Raw genomic sequence first — 11636 nt, forward strand, 5'->3', positions numbered from 1 at the left:
CCAATTTATTGTGATTACTTTTGATCTTACTGACCAAATCATAACTTTCATGAACAATAAGCTCAATACTATCATTTTAAACTCAATAACTTTGGTTTACCAACATCCAACCAGACCAAATATCACACTTTCAAGACTTTCTTCTGGATATCTATCAGTCTAAACCACTTTATTCCAATTGCGAGGTGTGGGTGGTTGGCACCAATCCCAGTTGACTGAAGCAAAAGGATGGGTACACCCAGTCCTTCACAGAGACAAACACACAAAGACAAACAGAGCCACACCTACTGGCAATTCAGAGCCTCCAGCTAATCTCAAATGTGGAGAAAACCCACACATGCACAGGGAGAACATGCAATTCCAAAGACAATGGCCCCTAGGCCAGACTCAAACTGGTAATATTCTGTTGCCAAGGCAAAAACAATGACACTACATAGACAATGTCAGTGTGTTATATCTATAAATAAATAAATAAATAAAATTTAAAAAAAGGGAGAGACACTGATCTTATTTAAAGGTTTTATCTTTTTGTAATCCTGGTTGGATAAAACTCAGATTTGTCATCAATTTCAACAGATGTTATTGAGCAAATTACAATTATTAGGGAAAGTATATCTTGTAAGATGTTGTCTCAAGGAGGAAATGTCCCTTAATGCCTCTCAGATCTGTCTACCAGCTCACACCACAAAGATATTAGGCTGACAGTGATGAAAACCAATGAGGCAGCTGAAGCTCGTTAAGTTTGTTTTTTTCCATTTTGCTTTGAACATCTACTCAGTTTAGTGAACTAATTGAAGCTGCAGCCTCTCTGAATGAATGAAACTTGATGTTTGGATTTGCTGCTCTCACTCAGCATATCGACCCACATGAACGTGCCATTTAAACAGATGTTGCCAGAAAAAATTATATAAAATTGAAAGCGCCAACGCCTCATTAAATGAAACATCGATGACAGTTTGATGACTTGACACGGTTAAACAGCGTTTAAAACTGACGTGCAATGAAGCGAGGGGGGGGGGGGGGGGGGGGGGGGGTGCATAAATCTAATGAGCCCGGTTTCATTTCTGCAGATTGCCGCGTTTCTCTTTCTCAACCCGGTGACGCGCCTCGCGACAGCATGCGCAAAGTTAAGACTCTAAACAAACGTCAAACGGATCCAGGTGATAGCGGATCGGTGTCCAAATAAAGACGATCGGACTCCAAAGCTGGAGTGGAGGATCTTTTCCCCCACGGCTGCACAGACAGACAGACAGACCCAGCGTTCCAGACAGACGCACAGACAGACGCTACCTACTTGGCCACTCTGACCCAGACAGTTGGCAGGCGGCCCGCGTGCATTACACCGGTACCTCAACCCTCAAAGAGCGTCTGCAAGTCCAAATAAACCGTGGTTTTTGTTGCACTAAAGCGTGGAAGTTTTCAGCGTTAGTCTGAACTTGCAGAGTTGTAAGCTTTACACACTGCAAATGTGGTTAAAAAAGAAGAAAGAAAGAAAGAAGAAAAAAAAACCCGTGCGTAAATGTTGCCAGAAGTGCGCGTTTTTTCCATGCAACTTTACCTCCCCAAAGCTTCCGCAAGAGAGAATCACGCCATGAACTCCAACTAACACAACTTTAAAGGAATCGAAGAAAAACATATTTACCATGCTCATCTTCATTGTCAGCTCCGGTCCAAGTGTGCAGGGAGAGCACAGGACAAAAGGTTTCTGCAGCGCTCAAGTTCCGCACACAAACCTCCTCTGCTGCCTTCTTTTCATCTCAATGTGAACTCTTCCATCCTCTGAAATCTGCGCTCAGATTCAGCCCAGACCATACAGCAGCAGCAGCAGCAGCAGCAGCAGCAACAGCAATATCTCAGTTCCAGACGCTGTCACCCTCTCACAAAAAAAAGAAAAAAGAAAAGAAAAGAAAAAGACAGAGCAAGTTACTCAGCTTTTTTTCCCCTTCAGTTCTGGATTTCCTCCAGCAGTAGGATCTATTTTCAGCCTATCTTGCTCGACTTTATAATCTGAACTTTGTGTTGATGATTGTGGCTCAGATGGGGGGGGGGGGGGGGGGGGGGGGAAGTGCATCTAAACACCAGCAAGAAGTTGGCCTGGAAGCTGCTCCTTCTCACTACATTGCAGAGACCGGCTGTGTCCGTCACAGCTTCAAATTGTCAGCTTTTTCAGTAGGGTGGGGGTGACGTCAGTGCAGATGTGCCTCTCCCGTCCATCAGCTGTGCGCATGTCTATCAGTGCTGCCCTGAAATAACACCAAAAAAAAACCCTCAGCTCTACAACCAGCAGAGCCCCTGATGGCATAACCCTCACATCACTCACCCCAGAAGGGAGCTGCAACCCCACCTCAAAAAAGTAAAAAAATAAATAAATAAATAAAATCCCTTTGATTTACCAACTAATGACTTTCATTCTGCATCAAGAGCGTAAAACTTTTAATGACCATGGGAAAGAAGTCAGAAGACTTATGAATAGAGCCTCTATGTCATCTATATCGTCAAATAACTTTTTTTTAAACATTAAAAAATTCAGAGTTGAAAAGAGATTAATATTAATATTGTTATGAAATTGTATCATTTCCAACAGTCACCTCACACATTATTATCAAATGACCATTGTAGATACAGATCTGGATCAAAATCAGAAATAAAGATAGAAGAAATCAGCACATGTATGCATCATGCAGGTACAAATGTACAGAGCTTTGAGAGAAATCATTAATACAAAGCAAATATGGGCATTTAACCAATCCTTTACATTGCACGCTGTCACGTTGACCTCACAGGCAAACAGACAGATTCGATTTTTGCATACACTCACCAATACTAAATCAATTAAATCGCTGACATCACATTTTAATTCAGGGAATGATCACTTTCCATGTGCTATAGTTTAGTAGGAAAACAATTGCAATTTAAGCCAGAATCAATCATGAATTCATTTTGTATTTAAGTCGTTACTTACCAATTTGCCACTGAAAAATAATAGATCCACAAAAAAAATATAAAAATTCAACCTCTCATACATCCAGCCACATTTGAATGTCACACAGGTGCATCTGAAAGGCATTGTATGTGATAACGTTTTATTTGTAAACTGTGATCAAAATATCAAAAGTAAACATTCAGACCATGAAAAAGCACCACTGAATGGGTCTAAAAATAAATGATAAAAATAGTATTAATATTTCATTACTATAGCAAAATCAAGAATTTACACTAGCTGATAATCTATTATGAATGTAAAATAATCATAAATTACTACTTGAAGAAGGCTGAAAATCATTGGTTGGCAAGGAGAAAGTAGCACATATTGAAACATATTTTAAATTATCTTACAAATACCTCAGGCTGGCACTTATGTGTTCCATCAGTGACAATGTCTGAGTGTTTTAGGAACCTTTGTGTTGTTTTCCTTTCAAACGTATCACATGATTTCATTATAATGCACACACAATGCAAAAAGTTGAACTATTGATATTATTTTACCAAAAGATAAGGACACGGGTAGAAAACAAAAATCCCCCAAAACTAAAGAAATGTGTGTACTACACATATTCAACTTCGATGTTATCCAATTAGTCCTATGGAGGCGACATAACGTCAACTCCACAACTGTAAAATTCTGCTTTCACACCAGTAATGATACTCCGATCACACTCAGATACCTTGAGTCAAGCTGATTGATGACACAGTTCTACTTTTACTTGTGTTGAATGGCTTAAAAGGTGTAACTCCTTCCACCATTGACTAAAATATACTTTAGGGATCATGAAGTACAAATACACATCATGAATAAAGTGCCACATCAGTGCTGTGTTAGTCTAATATTAGTTCAGTCTATTAACATGTACACAGGACTGCATGGATGTCTTGGCTCAACCAGTGTTGGGTAGGTTGTCTTTATCAACTTTTTTTTTTTAATTAATCGACTTCTTCAAAAAAGATAATTGAACATGAGGGATACATATATAAGTGTGTGTGTGTGTGTGTGTGTGTGTGTGTGTGTGTGTGTGTGTGTGTGTGTGTGTGTGTGTGTGTGTGTGTGTGTGTGTGTGTGTGTGTGTGTGTGTGTGTGTGTGTGTTGTAGCCTAATAGCCACTCTGTGTACTTTGTTGTAATTCAGTCGTCTATCTTTAGTCTGTCGGAAATTGAACCTCGTGCCTTTTTCCCGAGCTTCAGTTACAGCCGCTCATTATGTCGGAGGCTCTATCATTACAGGCAGCTCCTCACTACAAACTCCCCCCAATGCACAACATGCGCCTGTTCTGTGGGCAGCAGCGCCACCGTGTGTCAGAAAGAAGCTCTGCAAAAAAGGTTTTAAACTCCGAAGAGATAGAATTGTCTTCCAGTGCAGATTTGTGTACTATTTCAAAGATCACATCAGCGCGAATTATTGTTTAGTAAAATGTCTGTTGATGCATCTGGGGGCTGCAGGCATTGCTGTCAGATAATATAAACTATTCCATGTGTGAAATGGATAAAATCCAAAAGCTGCACGAGTTGATGATGACTACCAGCATGATAATTGTTGACTTTCTTTTTTTTTTTAAACCCCACTAAGAATAGAAAGTAAAAACAGAATTCTGGGGGTGATATGTTGAGAAACCAACCTGATTTTCACTTAGTTCAAAAATAAATTTCCATAGACGGGATTGTAAGGACAGTGAAACAAAGAACTGGATCTAATATAACAGTTTAAAACCTGAAATATCAGTAGAACAGTGTCACACTTGCAGAATAGAAAATAAATTACTATTGAGAAAGAAAGCATGTGAAAAGATGACAATTGGCCCTTGAAATCCACACAATATACTCAAAGATGGTGTCACAATTTAATATTCTAAATACATGAACATTGTAAGATCATCTTTGAGTAAACTTTGAGTATAATTTATGGATTTCTAGGGCCAATTGTCCAATATTTATTATATGAACAGCAGTGGGTAAAAGTTGTTTGCCCCCTTCCTGATATCTTACTTTTTTGCACGTTTTCCACCGTTAAATGTTTCAGATCAAACAAATTTGAACATTAGTCAAAGATAACACAAGTAAAACACATAATGAAGTTTTTAAATGAAAGGTTTTATTAATGAGGAAGAAAAAATATCCAAAGCTACATGGCCCTGTGTAGAAAGGTGTTTGCCCCCTAAACCTAATAACTGGTTGGGCAACCCTGAGCAGCAACTACTGCAATCAAGCATTTGCGATATCTTGCAATGAGTCTTTTACAACGCTGTGGAGGAATTCTGGCCCACCTATCTTTGTAGAATTGTTGTCATTCAGCCACATTGGAGGGTTTTCAAGCATGAACCGCCTTTTAAAGGTCCTGTCACAGCGTCTCAATAAGATTAAGGTCAAGACGTTGACTCGGCCACTCCAAAGTTTTCATTTTGTTTCTCTTCAGTCATTCAGAGGTGGACATGCTGGTGTGTTTTGGATCATTGTCCTGCTGTAGAACCCAAGATCGCTGCAGCTTAACGTCACCAACAGATGGTCGGACATTCTCCTTCGGGATATTTTGGTCGACAGCAGAATTCATGCTTTCATTTATTATGGCAAGTCTTCCAGGTCCTGAAGCAGCAAAACAGGCCCAGACCATCCCACTGCACAACACCATGTTTTACTGTTGGTATGATGTTTTGGGTTTTTTTCTGAAATGTAGCATTACTTTTACGCCAGATGTAAAAAGTTCAACTTTTGTCTCGTCCGTCCACAGAATATTTTCCCAAAAGTCTTGGGGATCTTCAAGATGCTTTCTGGCTAAACTGAGGCGAGCCTTAATGTTCTGTCTGCTTAGCAGTGGTTTTTGGTCTTGGAACTCTGCCATGCAGGCCATTTCTGCCCCCCGTCTCTTTCTTACGGTGGAGTCAGGAACCTGCCCGGAGGTCTTTAGACGTTGTTGTGAGGTCTTTTGTCTCCTCTTGGATGAGTCGTCGCTGTGGTCTTGAGGTAATTTTGGTCGGCCAGACACTCCTGGGAAAGTTCACCGCTGTTCCGTGTTTTCATCATTTGTGGATAATGGCGCTCTCTGTGGTTCGCTGGAGTCCCAAAGCTTTAGAAATGGCTTCATAACCTTTTCCAGACTGATAGATTTCAATTACTTTTTTTTTTCTGATGTGTCCCTAAATTTCTTTGGATCTCAGCACGATGTTGGAGGAACTAAAAGTGATTTCCAGATAGAGAATGGGTGTGCAGTAATCAGGCCTGGGTGTGGCTACAGAAATTGAACTCAGGTGTGATAAGCACAGTTATGTTTTAACAGGAGCTGGAGGGCAAACACTTTTTGACACGGGGCCATGGAGCTTTGGATTTTTTTTCTTCCTCATTAATAAAACCCTTCATTAAAAAAAAGAAATGCATTTTGTGTTTACTTGTGTTATCTTAGACTGATGTTTACATTTGTTTGAGGATCTGAAACATTTAACTGTGGATAATATGCAAACAAGTACGAAATCAGGAAGAGGGCAAATATTACTTTTTTACAGCACTGTATACAGTTATATAAAATACTACAAAAATAATATACCTCAATGATGTTTATGGCCATGATCATAGTTCTGCTATATCTTGATTTAATTATTAATTAGGCAAAGACAAAGGAGAGGATGACAATAATAGCTCAGTAGTCGAGTCTCCAGGAATCAGTTCAAAGCCAAGTCGAAGTAGTTGACAGCTACAAATACAATACGGTATCTTCAACAACAAACTGATCATGTCAACATCAATCACATTTTCATGAAAATCTTTCGTCTGTTTCCTTGAAGCAGTTAGATATGATGGCAGTTTATTGAGTCATGCCCTTCAACCTTGTTCTTCAATTTCAACCTTCTGTAAATACTGTAATAAACCATTCAAGTGAATTACAGCTATTGAGCAATAATTACCAGTATGAGAACCACTCCCTGATATGATGACCAATGTGCACAGGAAATCATGCCATGTATTTTTTTATTTTTTTATTTTTTATCTTATTTTATTGGGCCTTGTGTAAATGTGTTTGCGAGGAATGGCTTATAAAGTTTACGACCACACGAGTCACCTGCGTGGATCACTTATAAAGGTTTGCAATACATCCTGGTCTCAAAGCTTCCTGCCTTCGGTCTTCACCGCCCTTCAACCCTCCGGAGACATCTGGTAAGCTTTACTCTTAAACAGCCGCCTGCCTGGAAAACATGACGGATAACTTCAGCTTCGACATTGTTTGATGTTCAAAAGTGGAGTGATTTAGAGCGAAGAAGAAGATAGAGAAGTAATAGGCACAGAACAAGACAAATATCTTGCTCTTGGTGATAAGAATGAAGGCCTTTATGCTTCCATCTCAAAAAGGTGTTTCTCATCATGGCTGTGGTCAACCAACCGGGCCGATTCCCACCATCCGACTTCCAGACCGGACTCTGTGATTGCTGTGATGACTGCGGAACCTGTGAGCGACACTTCTTCTTGGTTTTATGAAGAAGAAATAAAACCCAAACTTGCATGGAATGTTGCAAGTACTTTTTGTTCTCTCTGAAATCAATTTTCTTGTTCAAAATACCCATAGTTTTATTGGGCATCCCTTAAAAATGCCCCAAGAGTATCCTCTATTTCCTATTATAGAATCCTTCTATATTCTTTAAAAAAAAAAATGTAATACGATGTCTGTACATGTCTATGAAATGAGGTGCCCAGTTGTTGCTTAATTACATTCTGCACATCCCATGCTGAGTTGCCTGCTATTGTATTACTGTGTAAAATATCTAATTTCTCTATTTTAAACCTTAGAATTTAAATGCATCATTTTGGTGCAAAGTGGCAAAACCCATTAGTTTCTTTAAATAGAAACTATCATGATGTCCACCAAGTATAGAAATCCTAAATCAGCAACACCCATCTGAATGCATATAGAACAACTACTTAGTGATAACTTCTGTCGAGTTTATTTTTCTTTTTAAATTTAATCCCCAGTTGCTTAAGTTTCACTTGAATGATCACAGATTAAACTTTAAAGTGTTCCTTCAAAACCAACCCTCTTACTGTGGATTTGGCTTTTAATCTATCATAAAAAGAATCCTTTTTTTTTTATATTGTTGCACCATAATAACCATAACCCTGACTTCTATCATCATGAATCAAACAATATTTCTGACTTGGTTCAGTACATACTATTGCTATGACTAATAACTATTACTGTAGAAAAAGAGTCCGTCTTCATTTTAATGAACTGTCATGATCAAGTTTCAAGGTTATTATTATTTAAGCATATATATATATATATATATATATATATATATATATAATTTTTTCCTTTAATCAATCTCTTGTCGTGTCAGGCTTCTACGCCTCTTGCTGCATCCTGTGCCTCGGCTGCTCCATCTCCAGCGACATGAACGAGTGCTGCCTGTGCGGCCTGTTGTGGCCCATGCGCAGTGTCTACAGGACGCGATACAACATAAATGCAAGTTCACACTGGATGTTGCTGCATAGCGACGGCATTCAGAGCCAAAGCAACAACAATTGTTGTCAACTTTCTTTGTTTCCCAGGGCTCAATGTTCAGGGATTTCTGTGCGGCTGCCTGCTGCGCTCTCTGCGCCATCTGCCAGCTGAAGAGAGATATCGACCTTCGCAAGAGCCAGGGGGTTTTCTGAGCAGGTGAATAGTATTTTCTAAAGGCGTCATTTGGAAAATCCAAACGTAAATGAACACATTTTTGTAAAATGAAACTTTTGTCCAAAGTTTCGTAATAACAGCAAGAGCAGACTAACATTCTTTTTGTTAAGATACAGACTCCAAATAGAAAATACGTTATTTACACAAGTTTTAGCCTCTTTGGTTCTTTTAGTTTCTTTTTAACACATTTTGAAAGAGCTGCTTCAAATCTTTTAGCCATTTTAGCATATTAAGCTTTTTCAACATACTTTTTTTTTTTTTTTTGACTGGTTTGATTTTCTAGTATCTTTCCACATGTCAAACATGGAGGTTATCCATTGACATTAAAAACAAATAAGTTCACACACTGTTAGAAACTCTACTACATATATATCACTATTCCCTATGAACTGTGAGCATATTAAAAAAAAAAGAAAGAAAGAAAAATCATTGAACTGTAAAAACACAACTCGTTTTTATTGCTAGAAAATATTCTTACACATGTAGCATTTTGTATCAAATTGTTCATATAGAGTCTGGTAGTGACAGTAAGTTATCACAATTCTGGGCGTCAAAACAAGTATTGCCAGTAATTCTGAGTGTCTCTGGACATTAACATTAATAAAACTGTGGATATGACGGGAAGTCATGATATCGTTTATACCCTAGGTGCGGCCTGGACAACAAGGAAGTTGTAAATCCACTGGACTGCAGCATGAACCCATTTATGAGGATGTTCGCTTTGAATTATGACACATTTTACATGGTACATTATTACTATCCACTCTCATTCTCTTCCAGTCAATGAACCAGTCTATGTCATTAATGTTTAACTGTGTTCTGCTGATAAGAATTGTTGAAACTTTCTGTTCATTTGTAAGTCTCATGACACTCATTTGTTGTCGGCCTCAGTTATAAACACTCTGTACTATATTAAACAAATGATCTTGGACGAAGTGCATAGACTTTTGACCTGCATGCTAAAAGGTTGTTAAAGTGATAATAAAACCTTTACTTTTACGTGATCTCAGCTACGACAACTGCAAACTGTTGATCCTTCAAATGTTGGATGACTTGCCTGGACATACTGCAGATATTTGATTTTGTTTTGGTGTACCGTCATCATCATTTAGCTACCTTCATGGTGCTTCAAGGCAACCGAAGACCATCAGGTTCATGTACACTGAGGAGCTGCATGAATGTACTGTAAACATTTCATTATCAACCCATTTTTCGGCGCCACAGACACTGAGGTCATAGTACATCTTGTAAAACAACCATATGTATATTCAACTCAAATATAACTCAATTCTGAACACTATTGGACAACTACATAGTTCTGCACCATATATTCATTTTCATATGCACACTCAGCCAAACATGCACTTCATGAATTCTCCCAACCATCAGCATTGAGAACAATTCTACAAAACAACATTCGTGACAATGTTTGAAAAAAAAAAAGGGCTTTCTTAGAGATTACATATTTTATTTTGTTCATTGTGATCATTATTTTTTTATCATACAGTTCTAAAATGTCCCCGTTATGTTGTGTATTTTGTTATAAAAGAAGACACGTAATAGAAAGAAGTACAAAGGCTACACTGTAGCATGGTATAAACATGAGTTGTGTGTTTTTGGCAATGTACAATAAATTGGATTTTGGCTTAATTGACCTCCCTTTTATTACAAACCCAACTGTTATCTAGAAGCTTTTTCAGTTGTTGTTTTTTTTAACAATATCTGCAAGAAAACAACTGTCGTTTTACTCACATGACAAAAATAGTCACCTCCGCTCATTGTCAGAATTTATTTCTTCATGTGACACCGGTAAAAAATGCCAATTTAGTCACACGTACTTTAACGTCCTGTTGTGGTCACGTGACCAGGGTACGTTGTCGTGGGGGTGATGACGCAAGGCAAACGTCATAGTTTTTAATAGTTCTAAAATCACCTCAAATGTTATGGGTGTGCACACCCCAGTCAGGTCACCAGTCCACTCACTAGGCAAACACACAGAGACAAACAACCCCCAACACACACACTTGGATGCAATTAAGGGTCACCAATTAACCTCGCATGCGTTTGAAACTACAAAATCTCACTGTGAGGTGAGAACACTAACCACTGCCCACCGCGCCAAACTGCATCCCCACGATGAGCAGCGACACACAAATATCAAGCGTAACCATGTACAATCCGCCAGATTCTCTGTATTTCATTGTGTACAAGATAGACAAAGAAACGGGGTCGTGTTCCAAATTTGGTTTTATGGCGTAACCATACAGACTAAAAACCATCCATGCAAATCAAATGTTTTTCAAAGTGGAAAAGTTTTGTTCTGACAGAGCTGGGGCAAGAAGAGTCGACATGAGGCAGTGAGAAAGATGTGCATACGAGTATCCAGCACAATGTTTAATTCCCTTCCAGGCAGTTGGACGATGCAGGTTGCCTTGACATGAAGACTAATAAAGTGTTTATTACTGCATTAATAGTAAAAAGAAAAACATTAAAAAGATTTTTCTGAAGCGTGACTATCGTAGCTGTCGTTGTAGCCAATTTTTCACAACATGCAGCCGCTAGTTCCAACTCTAAAATAACTCTTTAATTCTTGATGTCACAAGAGTCTGAGGGATAATTTTAATATGAAAGTGAGAATACAGAATCGACAGTACATTTAAGAAATCACCACTGCTTTATTTCTTTTCTTTCAATAAGCTCTTATTTTTGTTTAGTTTTTTTTTTTAAACAAGGGAGGGTAATGACCAAATACCTGAAAGGATAAAGGTCAGGTAGGATAAATAAAATGCTGGATCAGCTGTAGAAAGCACTGGTCCTCTGACAAAAAAAAAGGAAAAAAAAAAAAGAAATATGCATCTTAAAAATACAAAAAAAAAAAAAAAAAAAAAAATCAGGGCAACATTTTGGTGTAGGTACAATGAGAAGCATCAAAATCTTTTGCAGTAAGGGATAAAGAGGCAAAAACACTCCAAGCCCAAGAGACCTATCA

General features: G+C 38.4%; 1 protein-coding gene across 1 annotated transcript; it reads left to right on the forward strand.

Moving 5' to 3' along the window:
* Positions 1–7338: 7338 nt before the first annotated feature.
* plac8.1 (placenta associated 8, tandem duplicate 1) lies at positions 7339–8625 on the forward strand (the record flags this gene model as incomplete). The annotated part of the gene is made up of 3 exons (XM_080510067.1): positions 7339–7423; positions 8310–8434; positions 8521–8625. 3 exons carry the CDS (start codon positions 7339–7341, stop codon positions 8623–8625), a joined length of 315 nt encoding a protein of 104 aa, XP_080366193.1.
* Positions 8626–11636: the final 3011 nt, after the last annotated feature.

Source organism: Blennius ocellaris (genome assembly GCF_963422515.1).
Source record: "Blennius ocellaris genome assembly, chromosome: 15".
Taxonomy (NCBI): domain Eukaryota; kingdom Metazoa; phylum Chordata; class Actinopteri; order Blenniiformes; family Blenniidae; genus Blennius; species Blennius ocellaris.